Source organism: Hyaena hyaena, unplaced genomic scaffold (assembly GCF_003009895.1).
Source record: "Hyaena hyaena isolate Hyena2069 unplaced genomic scaffold, ASM300989v1 scaffold_179, whole genome shotgun sequence".
NCBI classification, from domain to species: Eukaryota; Metazoa; Chordata; class Mammalia; order Carnivora; family Hyaenidae; genus Hyaena; species Hyaena hyaena.
Window position 1 is genome coordinate 2,018,162 of NW_024080812.1, and position 17,582 is coordinate 2,035,743.

General features: G+C 39.7%; 2 protein-coding genes across 2 annotated transcripts in view; one reads left to right on the forward strand and one right to left on the reverse strand.

The window, feature by feature from the left end:
* VTI1B (vesicle transport through interaction with t-SNAREs 1B) overlaps positions 1–7,256 on the forward strand; it is a 28,663-nt gene extending 21,407 nt beyond the window's left edge. The window contains exons 3-6 of the mRNA XM_039240696.1: positions 1,136–1,327; positions 3,857–4,030; positions 5,561–5,622; positions 6,890–7,256. Coding sequence (XP_039096627.1) covers positions 1,136–1,327; positions 3,857–4,030; positions 5,561–5,622; positions 6,890–6,986 — 525 coding nt within the window. The 3' untranslated portion in view covers positions 6,987–7,256. The remainder of the gene's footprint in view (positions 1–1,135; positions 1,328–3,856; positions 4,031–5,560; positions 5,623–6,889) is intronic.
* A 144-nt stretch (positions 7,257–7,400) lies between these two features.
* Positions 7,401–17,582, reverse strand: part of ARG2 (arginase 2) — a 28,833-nt gene continuing 18,651 nt past the window's right edge. The window contains exons 3-8 of the mRNA XM_039240695.1: positions 14,550–14,727; positions 11,996–12,155; positions 11,000–11,094; positions 10,705–10,809; positions 9,612–9,748; positions 7,401–7,677 (exon numbers count right to left, since the gene is read on the reverse strand). Of these exons, the coding sequence (XP_039096626.1) occupies positions 7,472–7,677; positions 9,612–9,748; positions 10,705–10,809; positions 11,000–11,094; positions 11,996–12,155; positions 14,550–14,727 (881 nt within the window). The 3' untranslated portion in view covers positions 7,401–7,471. The remainder of the gene's footprint in view (positions 7,678–9,611; positions 9,749–10,704; positions 10,810–10,999; positions 11,095–11,995; positions 12,156–14,549; positions 14,728–17,582) is intronic.

Here is a 17,582-nt window from a genome sequence, read left to right on the forward strand (position 1 = left end):
AGATGTAGCACCCCATTGTCTCCATATCCTTATCCTCTAGCTTTATCAAACCCTTTCAGGAATTTGGGGTTAAAATTCAGATTCCTAGTAGACCTCTGCAGAAATAGTTTTTGCTACCCTACAGTAGACTGAGAAGAAAAATTCTTTTTTAAGCCAGAGAACTTCCTTCTTGCTGTTCCTTGCTTCTTTATCACAATGAAGTTCTGAAACATTAAGCCGATCTGCATCCATTCCTCTGTTCCACATCTATTTTAAGATGGGTCAGGCCACCCAGACTATGGAAACTATCTCCTTCACAATGGACATACTTAATGCCTACGTAAATCTGGCCATCTGTGGGATACCAGTTATGGAATCAAGTCTTTTTTGGTTAATATCTTTGTAGAATGTTAAACATCTTTCAGCTAATACCAATTTATTTGTTTGGTGCTTAGATAACGTTTTTCTCTGAATTTGGCAAAATTAACCAATCCAACTTTGGCCATCCCAGGCAGATGGAAATAATTTATGGCTCTAGTGAACATGTCTAGGTGTTATATTTTACTTACCCAATAAAATGGAGATCTCACGTGGACCCCTGGTTATATAGGACATGGAGACAAACAATTGATTTTCCAGAAGAAGAGTAAGGAAGAAACTTGATGCCAGACCCATATCATTTTTAAGTACAGTAGACCTCATAGTGCTTCATGAGAGCACATGAACCATAACAGGCTAAGAATTCGGTATACTGGAAAGGGAATTTGAAGATTTTGAATCCTGACTTCTATTATTGTATAATCTTGAATAGATTTCTTCAATTCTTACATATGAAATAGAAGTAGTATTTACTACCTTATTGAGGACAGGAAAGATTGAATGAGATAATACACATAAAAATGCTTAATCAGATATAAGGTGCTTGTTAGTTTTTTCACTCATCACATACTTCTTGAATGCCTGTTCTGTGCATGCTAGGCACTGTGCCAAGCACTCAGAATGAGGTGAACAGGTCACATGTGGTCCCTGCCCTCATGGAACATATGTTTAAATACTTATTTGCAGTTGTCTGTGGTTTGATTAGTCCATACTAGACTATGGAGAGAGAGAGAAAGAGAAAAGAACCAGGCTATCTACTCAACTACTGTCTTCCTAGCTGGCAGAGATGGAAGAGGAACTACGGTATGCACCTCTATCTTTCCGTAACCCTATGATGTCTAAGCTTCGAACCTACCGGAAAGACCTTGCTAAACTCCATCGGGAAGTGAGAAGCACACCTTTGACAGCCACACCTGGGAGCCGAGGAGACATGAAATATGGCACATATGCTATAGAGAATGAACATATGGTAAGCCTCAGCTTTTTTTTTTATCCCCTTAAGGGCCTATGGCACAAAAATTAACCATATCATATAGTTTGTTATCGGTGTATATTAGACTCCTTCTTCCTACCTTACTGTCTTTCCTGCATCCAATTCTCTTTCTCCCCTTGGGGTAACCACCTCTCCTTTATTTAATGCATATCTTTCCCAACCATGTTTATTTAGATTTCTTTATATCTTTAATAAAACAGTGCTTGATTATGTAGTAGAGGAATACAAGTGTTCTCTATTCTTATTGTATCTGGACTTTGTATTCTGATCCATCAATCCAGTTTTTCAGGTATGTTCAAAAAAATCAGTTAGGTTTTTATCAGGATGGCCCAACAGGTGCAGACACAGTAGAGAAGGCAGGATGCTTTCAGGAAGGGGCCAACAGCTTACACGGTTGTCCTAGAAAGTAAGCCAGACTGCCTCTCTAGACCCCAGTATTCTGATTTATAAAATAAGACTGACAGAATTGAAAACCTGTATTCTGAAACTATCTAGAGAAGTTAAAGGAGTAAAGGTTTACAAAGATTAAATGTAGTGTGTTGCATTTGGGATTATACTCCATTGTGTAAAGTAGAAATGGCCTGGCAGGTGACCTGGCCAGTAGCATGGGAGAGAAATGGACAAGGGCCTACAAGTGCAGACTACATGTGTGTAGAAAGAATCCTGTTTGATGATGCATCCTGATTATAGTTGAAGAGCTCAGATGATACTGGCTTGATATTGCTGGTGTCAAAACTGGAGTATTTGAGAATGATATAAACTTTCCAAAATTCACTTTAAAAATTTTTTTTTAATTTATTTCTGAGAGAGACAGCATGAGCAGGGGAGGGTCAGAGAGAGAGGGAGATACAGAATCTGAAATGGGCTCCAGGCTCTGAACTAGCTGTCAGCACAGAGCCGGACGCGGGGCTCGAACCCACGAACCACAAGATCATGACCTGAGCCTAAGTCGGACACTTAACCAACTGAGCCACCCGGGAGCCCCCAAAATTCACTTGTAAAGGGAGACTGGGAAAAGGTAAATAGGCAAAGCTTGTTAAAGTGAAATGAGAAGTATAAAGTGACTTTGATCATGTTACCAAAAATAAACCCCAAAAAAGGGGGGGGAGATAAAGCCAAACAATAATTTACTTTAAAATTACTAGTTTCAGAAGTCATAAAGACAATTTAGATATGCATATAGCCTTCATTGGAGTTAGAAATGTTCCAAACCTGGGGTTGATTTAGGTCTTTTCCTTCTCTTCAATCTAATCAGTTAACACTATCCATCTTTGGTTTTTAAAAGCCGTATTCTTGTTTCTTTTAAGCTAAATTAACTGGGGTTTATTTCAATGTCATTCAGTGGTTCCATCATCCACTGGTCTGATGCCATATATGAAAACTTCTTACTTCTCAGCTAGAAACCCAATATTTTGGCTTCTTGATGGTGGTATCTAGTGCTAGTAGTCACCCGCTCAGTAATACGCCCTGTGAACCAGCCCCTTTCTGAGTGGTACATGTGTAAGTGCTTCGGTAGCTAAGAACTTAATTGTACCCATTTGTCAGTGGTTGATTCTGGCTGACAATGGCTACTTCTCTTGTGATGCTTTCTATGCTTGGGATTATAGGTGGAGTAAAACTTTGGGAGAGATATAGGAAATTAGGGCAGCTTACTTGGCCCCAGATACATCCTCCTCTGAGAGTAGTCACCAGTGTAGCAACTTTAGAGTTTATGTTTTGTATGGCCTGAGGTGAAATTCTTTTGGGGCTTACCAGGATTGTAACCAGTTAAGTGTTTTCCAAACTGTAATAGTGTCACAGAAATTGTTTTGAAGTCTGAATGTGCTAAAAACAAATAGCTTATTCATGGTGCATCAATTCTCAGTGCCAGTCAGGTAAGAATCTTCATCTAGGGCTCTGGAATTTAGTTGGTTTGTTGCCCTGTCAAAAGTTACAGGCTGTATGCATATTCAGATGGCTCCTGCACCCCAAATATGCCTCTTGAAAGTTGTTAGTCCAGAAAGTACATGAAATCATTTCAACTTCACACAAACACAAGGAAAATGCTCTGATGTTTTTAACCTCCTTTTCTTACATTACATAAGTATAAAAGTGGTGGAGAGAGAGATGTGATCTTGTACTGGATCCCAGGTACTTTCATCTGACCTTAAACATAATCTTATAATTGATTAGCATCTTTGGTTGTCAGAAAAGTAATGAAGGTCACCTGGGTGGCTTAAGTCAGTTGAATGTCCAGCTCTTGATTTCGGCTCAGGTCATGATCTCATCATTCCTGAGATCAAGCTAGCCCCACATTGGGCTCTGCACTGACAGCATGGAGTTTGCTTGGGATTCTCTCTCCCTCTCTCTGTCTCGGTCTCTCCCCCCTCCCCGCACTCTCTCTCAAAATTAAGTAAACATTGCAAACACTATATCCTTTCTTACATCAGAAGGGTCATAAGGAATATGCTGGCAATGAATTCATAATGGGAGATGTTTAATATTTCCCTTCCATATTCTGGTCAGAATCGGCTACAGTCTCAAAGGGCATTGCTTCTGCAAGGCACTGACAGCCTGAACCGGGCCACCCAAAGTATTGAGCGTTCTCATCGTATTGCCACAGAGACTGACCAGATTGGCTCAGAAATCATAGAAGAGCTGGGGGAGCAACGTGATCAATTGGAGCGTACTAAGAGTAGGGTAAGTCTAAGTGGATGGGGCAAAGTAGGTGGGCCCCTTATACCCTGATGCCTTATCACTGCCAGAAGTTACAGCAGTTCTGAATTCAGGGTCAGGACCTTTTAAGTACTTAAACTTTTCTCAACTTTTAATTTTCTTGGCTGAGAGATTTCTCTTGAAAGTAAATTTGTCCCTCAGATTTAGAGATCAATGGAGGGGCCAGGGCAGACAGAAGAAACCCAATTTCTGCATTTATGGAATATTGTCAGCTATTTCTAAGGTTGTAGCCACTCCATCCTTTTATTACTTCCTGTATTAACCTGAGATTTTTCTCATACATTTAGTAGGATATTATCCTGTTCTTATGAAAGTATCATATACTTAAAAGATCCTAATTTTGTTTTTTTGTCATTTAGAGCTAAGGCTATATTCCTCATGTCATAAAATAGTACCACTATTTATAGAGGAGTTCAGTCCTAGACTGTGCCTCTTCCCTGTTACCCAAGGTAAGCCGGGTCATTGTGGGAAGAAAGCAGAAATAACTTAGGCCAAATGGCTGTGTCAGTGGGGCCTCTATCACTCTTAAGAGGCTCTGAAAAACAACTCATCTCTCCCTTTCTATACACCTACATAGGAATTTAAAAAATAGTGCAACTTGCTAGTAGCACGTTCTATCCTTAATGTTACAAGGCACATCCAAGCTGAAGAATAGATACTGTGGGCAAGACTCAGATGGAAAATATTAGCTCAGTGTGGGGATTGGAGAGGATTTTCTCATATCTGAATAACTGCAATTATCCCCATTCTTAAAATAAATCAGAATGATGCCCTTCCCTCCTCAGTGAAAATTCATAACTACTGATTTCAAGGTAAACTGTGGAGAAGACAACTTGCTTTCATATTGTGTAGTTTTTGACTTTTGAACATAGCAGGTGGATTGGTTGAATTTAAAAGCCAAGGAATGAGTGGAGATCAACTTACCATGGCCACTGGGGAATGAGAACAGATGGCAGGTGGCATCTGTTAGAATATCCCCCAGCTATCTCAATTATTAACAGGCAACCAAAAATAAATGATTTTATAAAAGGCTTTTAAAAGATTAATTCCTTTCACAATTCAGTGCATCTGTAAAAGGGGTAAAGAAAAAATGAATCAGATCCCAAAAGTGGTAATCTACCAGCCTACAAAAACAAACTAACCCAAGAGGCCCTCCTGGAGTTTGGTTGATGAAATTCAAATCTTAAGTTGCTTCAGTTACTGGTGAGGCACACATGAAGCCTTTTTCTGTCTTGAGTAGCCAAGGTGAAGGATTAGCTTGGTCCCAGGAGTCCCCCACAGTAACCTTGGGAAATAATAATTCCTGAGCCTGCTTGTTGAGTACTAAGTATCTTATCCTTTCCAGTTTCTTCTACTTATACTCAGAGGCCATCATTCAGATTGGTTTGATGGAGTTTTTCAGCACACACCCTTTAGGGTGTTTGTTTAGGAATGTTCAGGTTCTACAGTATGTACTTTTAAAAGGGGGAAATAATTGCTATTTTCTCTTCTCAGCTGGTAAACACAAGTGAAAACTTGAGCAAAAGTCGAAAGATTCTCCGTTCAATGTCCAGAAAGTAAGTTTTAAAAAGTCACAAAATTTCTCCTAACTCTAAGACATTAAACAATGAATTGCAAAGGTCCTGATAAAGCAGAGAGAATAAAGTATTATCTTATAAAAATATCCCAGGACGAAATTGTTAAAATAATATGCTTCACTGACTTTGAGCAGTCAAAAATTTGTCTGCTTTTAATCCCAGCTTACATTCTTCAGAGCACATGGGAGTAATAGATCTTCATGCTTCTTGAAATCTAGTTGTATAAACTTCGTGAGAAAACGGATTTTACAGCTACTGCTTAGTAGTTGCTTTTGGCTCTGCTTGTTCTTCATGGTAGTAAGCCCCTTATCAGGGAGTTTTGTCCTATTAGCAAGAAGTTTTTAAAAAAAAAAAAAAAAAAAAAAATGCTAGTGCAATAAGCAAAAGCTACAGCTGAGCCATGGAACTAGTAGAGGTTTTTCTAAACAGTAGTAAATGCTTTGTCAAACAAGAGGAAATCTTCAATTTAGAGTTACCTTGAAGAACCAGAGATTGGATTCTTTGTGTTAACAGAAGATAACAGCTTCAAAAAGTTTGCTACCTTTTTAAAGATATCCATTTGGGTTGATGGAAGAACAGAGTAGATAGTGGGATTATATTTCTGCTGTTTTGAAATATGAATCAACCTGATTTCAGAAATAATTTTTCAGGTTGGTGGAGCATGTGACTCTTGATCTCAGGGTCATGAGCTCAAACCCCACATTGGATCCTGAACCTTAAAAAAAAAATAGAAAAGACATTTCATATTATATTTAATATACATTTCTGTAACTAGCTCTCCTAGAAAAGCCTTTTTTGTTAAAAAATTTTTATTTAAGTAGTCTCTATACCCAATATGGGGCTTGAACTTACAACCCTGAGATCAAGAGTCACATGTTTTTCTTAGTGAGCCAGCAGCCAGGTGCCCCTAGGAAAGCTAGTTTTAAAGTAAGGAATTAACTGCTATTTGAAACCATTTTAGAATCAAGAAACCATTTTTATGCTTTGGTATCTGTTGTCAGGTTTCAACATTTCTGTGAGGTAGTGCTGTCCCTAAGTTAAAGCTAAAAAAAAGCTTTTGAGTTGTCACTTACCAGCTAAAGAACCTTATATATACACATACTTCAGTGGCTGTGTGATCCAACAAAAATTCAGTCTGTCTTATAATATCCAGCCTCAACCTGAGGTCATACTCCTAAGTATTACGAATGGAAAGAAAGAAGGGCATCCAGGCTTCTGACTCTTCCTACTTTGCTTCTCTTTGTAGAGTGACAACGAACAAGCTGCTACTTTCCATCGTCATCTTACTGGAGCTGGCCGTCCTAGGGGGCCTGGTTTATTACAAATTCTTTCACAAGCATTGAGCTCCCTAGAGGGAAGAGTTTGTGGACCAGAACTTTGACCCTGTGAATGAATGGGGTTAGGGATGGGGAATAAGTGTAGTGCTGCTGTGAGGTAACGGTTCAAGGATGCACAATGTAGCTGGACTCTGGGAGGAGGGAGGGGAGACGGAAAACCACTTAACTGTGAAGGAACAGCAACAAGACCAATATGATATACCAAGGTAATAAATGCTGTTTATGACTTCTTTAAATTTACGTAGTACTCCAACATATTAATATCCTGTGAACTGGGGAAAAAAAAAACCCAAAAAATACCCCCCCCCCAAAATTTACAGTAGTGTTGGTCACCAAAATGGAGAGGGAAAGGAAACTTTACAGTTGTGAAAATGCGTAAATGTTCTCATTAAGGCAGTATTGACCCAGACAACCACTTAGTATCTGTCCCCTCAAATGCCTCGTAATTCTGGAATGCCCATCGTGACAAATGTGTCAGCACACACAATTTCCTAAATTCTCACACGCTCTTCACTTTCTGATTCATCTGGTGAACTGGGAGTAGGAAGTTGGTCATAGACAATGTGCCCTCCCTCCCTTGTCTGACCAAAACTTGAAGCAATCACATCCACTGCCAGGCCTGCTGTAGCCTTGGCCTCTTCCTCGGAAGCAGCCAACTGAGGATTGACTTCAACAAGATCCAGTGCTGACAGCAATCCTGAAAGAACAAAGCATGACAAAACCTTACAAGATTCCCCAGCTGCTCCTTTCAGTGAGGGTCATCCCACTAGACAGAACAGGCCAAGGTAAAAAGTCATTTTCTACTATTAAAATTACCTACAGTCGGGGAGCCCCTTATACCTACCTCATCTTGGGCATGAATTTAAGTTCAAACACTATATACTAGAGTAAGATTAAAATCAATCATCCCTGTTCAACTAACAGAATAGGCATAGCTGTCAGGCTTTCTGTCTGAGAGAAGGAAAGAGCCTGTGAGGAGGAGGTAGGATTTTTCAGCCTACTTGTTGGGGAAATGTGTGCCATGTCTAGTATTACTAGGAACCTTCCAGGATGTCTGTATATAGTTGTGTGAAGAGATCTTTTGAACTGTTCCCCATTATTCTGACAGTATATCTCTTAAGGCACCACATGGCCCTGAAGTATAGTTATTAGGGCATATCTTAGTCTCACCCCTACAAGTCTAAGGGCAGGTATCCTGTCTGACAAGATTTTTAGGTCTCCATCATACTGACCCAGTATCTTGCACTTAGTCAAGGGAAGACTTGGCCATACACTAATCTGGACTTGTTACCTTCTGTTGGGGCTTAAGAACTTGTACTAAAGGGTCTGAGAAGAGAAGAGTAGACCCAAAGAACCTACCCAGACATGCCTTCTACTCCCTACCCCCAACACACAAGCGCTACTTCTCTGAGGTACTTTTTCGTTGGTTATTCTGGATGAAGTTAATCTACCTCTTCGAGTCATTTGAACATAGTAGTATTGGAAAATACAAGTATGAGTATACTTAGACCACTTAGGGTGGCCATGAAGCCTGGAAACATGAGTGTATATACCTACTGATTTATTGATATTATAGTATAGTACATGATATGCTCAGTGCCATTACATTTGTTCAGTGTACAATCCTTTATTAGCGATGTGTAGTTCAATGCAATGAGCAGGCATGTTACTGCAGCATTTTCACCAGTTCCTGTACAAACATCTGGGTCTCTGATGATTTGTGTGTCTGATTTCCACTGACTAAACCGGAATCTTTGGTGTAGCCCAGAAGTAATCCACAGGGTTTGAGCTATTAAAAATAGGGGCACCTGGGTGGCTCAGTTGAGCATCCAACTCTTGATGTTGGTTCAGGTCATGATGTCACAGTTTGTGAGATTGAGCCCCGTGTTAGGTTCTGTACTGACAGCATCGAGCCTCCTTGGGATGCTCTCTCTCCACCCCTCCCCCCCCCCTCTCTGTCTCAAAATAAACAAACTTCAAAAAAATAAATAGGGGCACCTGGGTGGCTTAGTTGTTTAAGCATCTGACTCTTGGCTTTGGCTCAGGTTATGATCACACAGTTTCAGGAGTTCGACCCCACATTGGGCTCTATGCTGACAGTGCAGAGCCTACTTGGGATTCTCTGTCTCCCTCTGTCCATCCCACCTTCACTCAAGCTGTCTTGGTCTCTCTCAAAATAAATAAGCTTAAAAAAAAAGTTTAAAAAATTAAATTATCAAGCTCTAGTATAAGGCTAATCCTATATGAAAGGACCCAAGATACTGTCCAACTTTGAAATATCTTCCAGAAGGGTTAACTCCACCTTCTCAACTCCAAGTGAACTTTTAATGTCAGGGTAAAAATTATAGCTTCTTGACCTTACTTCTTAATCTTAGCCTTTAGACAATTCACATGCAAAGGACTATATCAGTTTGGCGGGTTATTCAGTATTACCCTCGCATATTTTGGTATGACTCAAGTCCAAATATGCCTCTAAATGACTATCCCTTATTAGCCTGACCATATGACTTTCAGTTATAAAAGTTTAAGAAAAATAGTATCTGTAATGTCATGGCATAGTAGAAAAAAAATCTTTTGGCATGCAAGAGGTGTCAGCATATTTACATAGTTAACAGAATGAACACTTCTTACCTGTATTGTGTATTTCCTCTGTGATATACATGCCTTCTCGATAGGTCAGTCCTCCTACTACAGGAGTTCCTGTGGCTGGAGCCAGTGTAGGGTCAAATGCATCAATATCAAAACTCAGATGGATTGGCCTCTGGCTTCTTGAAAGGAAGAGGATAAAAGAATAATCATTTGGGTGTACCTGGACACTGATCCTTCCTACAGTTTCAGCTCTTTGATTTTGTTGCTATTAGTCCTGGTATTTGCTAATACAGCAGATTTCCCGGTTTCCTGTTCTGGAAGTTACTGTGTATTACCATGTTAGCTTCCTACACACCACTTCATAATTTTGCCTTTTGTTTTGTGTGCCTCAGACAGACTAACTGCAATTTATATTTCTGACTTTAACCTAGGCATTAGAGCCTTTCACATTAACAACCGTCAATAGAGGGAGTTCTTCACTTTCCTAGGAGATTGATCTAGGTTACAGTTGCTTAGTCTCTCCACATAAGAGCAGCTGAACAATTAAGTTTTGCAGATTTGATGTCTGCAATCTTATCTCCCAATTCTAATTTCAGTTTCGCTCAGGTTTCCAAGAGTAGAAACTAGCAAACAACACCTATATGCTAGATAACTAAATTTCTTAACAGCTTAATGTAATTGCTACCTGGTAGTATGCCATTAATCACCTGAAAATAAAGACTCTGCACTGGGAAAATGCTCTTATAATTAGCATCTGATTGGCATTCATATACCATCTTTCTATAAATTTGCTCAATATAAAACTTTCAGATGAAGCAATTGTGAGCTTAGGAAAGAATGGGACAACTGAATGAACCCTTCTCATCTCAAAAGATAAGAATTAAAAATGGACTTAAAACTTTATGAGAGACAGAGGAGTTGGCAATGACTTCAAGGCAACCCCCTCCTAATCCCAGAGGAAGAATATGACCTATGTTTCATATTCTCCCTTTCCAAATTATTTTAATTTTTTGTATTTGTACATATTTGGCTTTTATTTTTAAAAAGCTGCTATCTTCAAGACATGTGCTAAAGTGTGCTCACTGGGAGTCTGCCCTATTCCCTTTGGAAGTAGACATCCGCTGTAGTTACTTACTTGCCAATTAGCAGATCAAACGTTTGTTCCATAACCTTCTGGATACCAAGTCGATCTATGTCTCTCATGGAAAAATACTGGATATCATATTTCTTTAAAATAAAACTGGATGAGATATAAAGGAAGGAGTCCTTAGTTTAAAGAACATTTTTAATCAAATCCTTGTTGGGGTGGGATTGGGGGTGAGATTGTCTCTATAGTGACATACAACAGGTTAAGACAAGGAACAGTCTTATCAAAAGGAACATGAATGTCTGAGAGAGGCCAGAAGCTTAACACCAGTGTATCAACTTACTGCTCAGGAGGGTCCACATCTCTTAGACCAATATACACAATACTTGGGGAAGAGATACAAGGTTTGATCCAAGAAAATCCTGGGAGTTGTGGTACCTGTCAAAAAAAGAATGAACAAGAGTCCTCAAGAATTCTTGGTCTCACCAAGATAATTACCATGTGCTTCTCAATTTATCCAGGCTGCTTTCTCCTCTTACCTACAAGATATGCTTAAAGCAGCATAAGACACACTTGATCTGGGAAAAAAACTGATAGAAGTGGAAATGATTCAGAAGGCAGGCAGCTGAAGAACACAGATTTCCCAGAATAAAAAAAAAAAATTCTCCTAAGGTGGCCACGGTTTCTCATTAACTTACCTAAATAACAGGAACACTGCTGATTAGCCCTTTTCCACCCCTTTGTACATTTCTGAATTGTTTACAGAATGGTTCCTGAAATAAAACCCAGTTGCCATCTTAAGTTGCCTACAGCCAAAACACAAATTCTACCTAATGAATAACTTTTGTACCATCCTGGTTTAACTTAGTCCCTCACTGAGAGGAAGGATATACAGATTCTAGTCTATGCCTAACATGGACTCCCATGTTTTTTCTGAACAGCCTAAGAAAATATTACCTAGAGGTAATCATAATTTTGCTTTCCTCTGGACCATTGGGTCTGAGAGTGAAGCAGGCCTGGGAGCCTCTAACCAAGGAGCCCTCGTGCTGTGGGGATATCAATTACTAGAGTTACTATCCACTGCCACTTTCCTTTCTTGCAAGATTATGACACACCCTCTCCCTCCCCCAGAGCAGGACCATATCCTAGTCCTCTCTATATCCCTAGCATCTAGTAGACTGCTTGGCCCATAATGATGTTTAGAGAACAGATGAAGGAATACTAAACATTTCTACCACCACTATCAACCCATCCTTCACAGAAATCTTACTGAACTAGTTCCTCAAAGCCCCAGCATAATCCATGCAAGCCATTCAATTTTTCATCTCAGCCCACTGACCTTGTCCTGTAGTTCTCTGAGAAGAAATGAAACTGGCTGTCCATGGAGATTTCCAGATGAAGTGGTGAGGGGTGTATTGATGTCAGCATGGGCATCAACCCAGATCACACAAAGGTCTGGGCAGTGTCGGGCGTGGCCACTAATGGTACCAATTGCCAGGCTACAAGAAACAAAAACGATAGTCGAGGCCCCCTCTGCTTGGCAAACATCACCAATAACAAATATCAAGTCAGTGTAACTCACACTTTGTCCTCAGGGCAAAGTCAGGGCCCCAGACTACGGCTGGATTTGGATGACCAACAGTCCTGGGCCTGTAGTTCCCAAAGATTAACCTTGAGTGAGTTTGACAGGGAGAAGTGGAAGGTTCCAAAGATTTCAAAACTTGTTAACTGGTTATCCTTCTAGTGTGACAGAGGTCATTGCTTCCCCCCACATCCCTAAAATTTGATATTACCCCTGGCCCAGAAAAGGACCTCAAATATATGTTCAATGAATGAAACCCAGTTAAGTGGTATGCTCTATATGGAGCGACTCAAAAATATTTCTAAATACTTCTTAAGGAAGACCAGGGAGATGTCATTAATTTCAAAGAATCCGTTATTTAAGGCAAAAAAAAAAAATAGTTACATTAACTTTTTAAGGATAAAAATTAGCATTATAGCTTTTTAGAAAGATTATGATGTGCTACTTCCTCAAAGGAAAAGTCAAAATTGCTAAAGACATTAAAGTAACAGGGGAACCCAACTAAAGACCTCATTTATTAGAGCACTAAATATTTATTTGCATGTTTTCTGTATATTAGCATGGCATTGAGGTATCAGTGGGTTTTTTGTTTTTTGTTTTTTGCCTTTCCTTGTCCTGGGACGCTGTGTACATTGGCTAACTGTCCTATCTTGATGGTAGGAATAGAGCTGATGAAATTGTGGTTGCAAAGCTGCCCAGCTTCCCAGTAACCAAAGAATTTGACATAGGTGGGAAGTGCAGCTTAAGCATTTTAGGAACTAACTACAGCTATACTTCTTGGTCAGTATAGCATCAAACAGCATTTTAAGCTTTTTGAGGGATAGCATGGTCTAGTGTGAAAAGCAGTGGATTAAGTCAGAATACGGTTTTGTTTTGTTTTTCCAGAAAGCTGTGATCTAGCAGAAGTCATCTAGTTTTTCTAGACCATTAACTTTTCTGTAAGAAAGGGATAATAATCTTGGCTTAAATCAGAGATAGTTTGATGTCTAAGACCATAGTTTGTGTCATATTGTGTAAAAGGAGCAGGGTGACCTAAAGATACCTCCTTCTTTTAAAATGTTCAGTAGCTATTCAATATGTACGCTCCTTCCTTCCTTTCTAGAATCTTCCAGATAGCTTTGGTTTTAGCACTGAACAGGAAATTGGGAACAGTGAAAAGGGTTGCAATGTAGATAACTACAGAAAAAGGAAAAGCCAAACATTGTGATAATCACCTTGATAAGCAGTTCCCAAATAGATAACCCAAAGAAAGTCAATATAAATGAATTTCGAGAGAGAACACAGAGCTAAAAGGAAGAAGGCCCACTCTGGTTGATTTAACTGGATCACTGTAGAGAACCCAGACTACTCTCTTATCCTACCTGAAATTTTTTATTCCTAATGAGGAGATCTACCTGCATTTCCAGTTGTAACAAAGATTCAACTTCTGTTAAGTGATCTCAGAAGTTCTCTGTGCTAGATTGACTCTCAAAAGAAAAGTTAATTGCCTTCAGAAGTCCCCCTGAATTTGAATCTCACCTCTGTTACTTCCTGGCTGTAGAAGTTGGGTAAATTATCTGACCTCTTTCCCTCAGTGTTCCTAGCAGATTAGGTAAAACTATATCTGCTTCATGGTGTTAGCATGAAGATTAAATGAGGATCTATATGAAGTGCTCAGTACCCTAGTACTTTAATGCCGGTTTTATTTCTACCAAAAACCTTCATTACTTAGCTCAAATAGGACTGCTCTGGTCCAGAATGAGCTCTTCTTTCTCTGAAATTCTATAGAATTCAATTTTTTTTTTCATCTCATGTGTATTTATTTCATCTAGTCTTAGTAAATCACAACCCCCGCAGTCCCTAGCCCTAGTTGAGAACACACCAAGCAGTGCTCAATAAAGTACATGCTGATTCACTAAGAGAAAGATCCTAGAGTCCATACTGTGAAGGTAGAGAATATATTCACATGACAAGTGGAGAATCTGAACATACTAACAAAAATGCTTTAATGTATCCTTCCATTTCTCTCAAATAGCCAAATGGAAGTCATAAGACAGTTCAAGAGAGAAGCATGAAACATGAACACACTGTGTCTAAAAAGTTTGCTTAGTCTATCTCTGAATGTGTCCTCCTACAATGTGACCTACAATGAAAACCATAGGTACCTCCAGCAACTCAGAATCTTAGAGATCTTAAGAAACTATTATGCACAATCATACCCTAAAAATTCTGAAGTCTTTTTTACTTTTAAGTGAGGAAGAAGACAAGCTAACTCATTAGGCCTAGGCACCATACTATCCAGCTCCTCCATCACCCCTGGATCCCAGCTTACCTGTGGTCTCCTCCTACTGTGACACAGCTGTAGCCACCTGACACAGCTCTACTAACCACCTCAGCCAATTCCTGGTTGGCAAGGCCCACTGAGCGAGGATTCACGATCAGGTTGTTGTAGAGATCATCTTTAGGGACTGGAGTAAAACTCAAATCTCCAAAATCTTTTAGGTGGCAGCCTGGGAACAAATTGGGGATGAGAAGATTAATTGTATATGTTATTCCAACTCTTACTGGACTGGGCCACAAATAAGAGCTTGTGACAAAGTGCACGGCACACTCATTTTGCCACAGTAAAACTGTGTCACATAACTGTGGCAGGACTGTCACATGATTATCTCAGTCCTCCCAGCCGTCGTGTGGGGGTAGATCCTATTAGGAACACCATTTTGCAGACAAAAAAGCTGGGTTGTGGAAAATGAAGCCCAGAAAACATTCACTGACTTAACCTAACAATCACAAAATTAGTATCAATTAGACCTCAGATATCCCAGAGTTCTAAAGTGAAAGTAAAATACCAAATATGAACCAATAGGATTTAAAGAAAATTAAGTACTATTAATTTAGAGCAAAAATACATAGAAATGTTCATGTCATAAACTGAAGATTCTCTGTTCCCCTCTCTCTGCCCCTCCCTTGCTTGCACTCTCCCAAAAAATAAATATAAAAAAAAAATTAGTGAGACCTTTTCTAAAAAGCTGAAAGGTTGGTGGAAATGGAGAAGGAGCAGCGAACCTCTCACAGGTTCACCTACTGCAGCCAGCACCTAGGCCAGCTGCTGGACACATCCTCGGAGCAGCTGACTCAGTGATGCAGACAGGCGGTGGAAGCAGCACTCGCTCCCAGAGCACCTGCGAGAAAACCAAGAGGCACTGCCTACAGAGAAGCCGGAGATGGTGATGAAAACACACACCTCCTAGACAGCAACGTCCTGCGCAAGAAGGTAGGCAGCATGGCGGGCCATCTCCAACAGCAAGGCCTTCACCCAGGTGGATATCAAACCCAAGATGATCAGCCACTACCTAGGGGAGTACTCTCCAACCTACAAGCCCACGAACATGGGGCCCCAGCACTGGGGCCACCCACTCCAGCTTAATTCCCCTCAAGTAGCCTCTTACACCAATAAAAGCACAGACTTCTCTTAAAAATATTTTTCTTGGGGGGAGCACCTGGCTGGCTCAGAGGGGCATGCCGGTCTTGATCTCAGTTATGAGTCTGAGCCCCACTTTGGGTAGAGAGATTACTTAAAATCTTAAAATTTTTTTAAATTTTGAAATAACTAGTGATATATTCTGACAATATGCTATAATATTTTTGCTTAGATTTCACATTTTCCAAAGAATTATGACACCAGTCATTATATGTTAATTTTTACCTTAGCGTAAGTACCAGTCTTGCCATGTAACCAATTATATCAGTCAATTGGTTGGATGCCATAAAGGGTTAGGACTAAGTAATTCAACTCTATCATGAACAGATCTGAACTATCAGAGAACATAATGTTACCACAGATTGTATCCTTAAGGTCCTGCTTCTCAAACTGGAGACTAGGTATGTGGGGGAGAGGGGGGAAACAGTCACAGGATAGTAATTCTGGCAGAGATTTGTGTTAAAGATTTGGATTAGACCAGCACGGACCCATCTTGAATTCAAATTGTACAGTTCTGAGCTTTACTTCTTGAGCCCATTCTCGACTCAAAGTAAACAACTGAGAGAATGTAAAAATTTGAGAAGCAATGGCCTGTAACATAAGGCCAACCAAGAGATCACTACTAAAAGGGATATTGGAAGCAAAATAGAAAACTTATTTCCAAAATTAAGATACAGCTATAGCTGCAGAATTCTGTATGTATCTTTTGGTCATTGCACTTTATAATCCTATAAAAACACCCAGAGAAGATCTGGAAAACTTAACATACTGAAGGCAGAGAAGAATATGAGAAACCAAAATCATTGGGATACAAGATAAAAAATATGACCATATAGAATATTATAAAAATCTTTTAAGAAGAAAAAAGCCATAAGGGATATACACCTTACAAGATCTCACTACAGGAGCACAGTTTAGATTTAATAGAAACTTTAAGTCAGTATCAAGTCTTGCTGTTGGCAACAGTCTTGGGCTGGACAGACTTTGAATCTCCATACCTACACTTGCTATATCTGTGTTTATCTCTGCACTCCCTTATGCTACATCAAGCATGTAGGTTCTTCATGGGTATAAGACATCAGGGCATATCTGGTGTAGATATGCATATCTGGCATATACTAGGTATAGAATTAGAAAAGGTTTATTATCTAATTAAATAATGTTAATATTAACTAACTTTTGAAGACTACTTTACCTCACTTCACAGGACAAATAAATACATAGGAATCAACCCAGTGGATAAGTGACAGAACTTGGAGAACATCCAAGTCCAATCATGGAACCTGTAGACTCCAGTAAGCATGACAGAATACAGTACTCAGCTCACTGTTACTGACTTACCAGAAAAAAGCTGCAGAAAGCCTATAGAAGAAACTTAAGAGAATCTGGCAGCCTTAAAGAATACTCTCCAAGCAGTCCGACTTAGTTTCATAAAGGGATTTTGCTCATTACGTGTGTAACTCCATGAAGCAGGTCACCAGATTAATTTACAGCCCAGAGAGTGGGTTCTTCTAAGATTACCTAACTCCATTTGCTCTCCTTCCTTACTCACCAAACAGCCTCCTCTGCTTATTCACTTAGTTTCCCTGTTGCCCTCATACCAGCAAGACGGCCTCCTAACAGGGGATGTTGGAAGGACTATTGCTTACCATAATTTTGATTGGGCATTTTGGTTTATACATCATGGTTAACAAGAGTCTCTGGACTGGAAAGCCTGATAAGCTCTGCACATATCTAGATTTCTGTTCCTAACTAACTGGAAAAGATCTATGCACTCCTATGTTCACTGCAGCATTTTTACGATAGCCAAGACAACTTAAGTGTCCACAGATGAATGGGTAAAGATGAGGTGATGTATACACATACAATGACATATTACTCAGC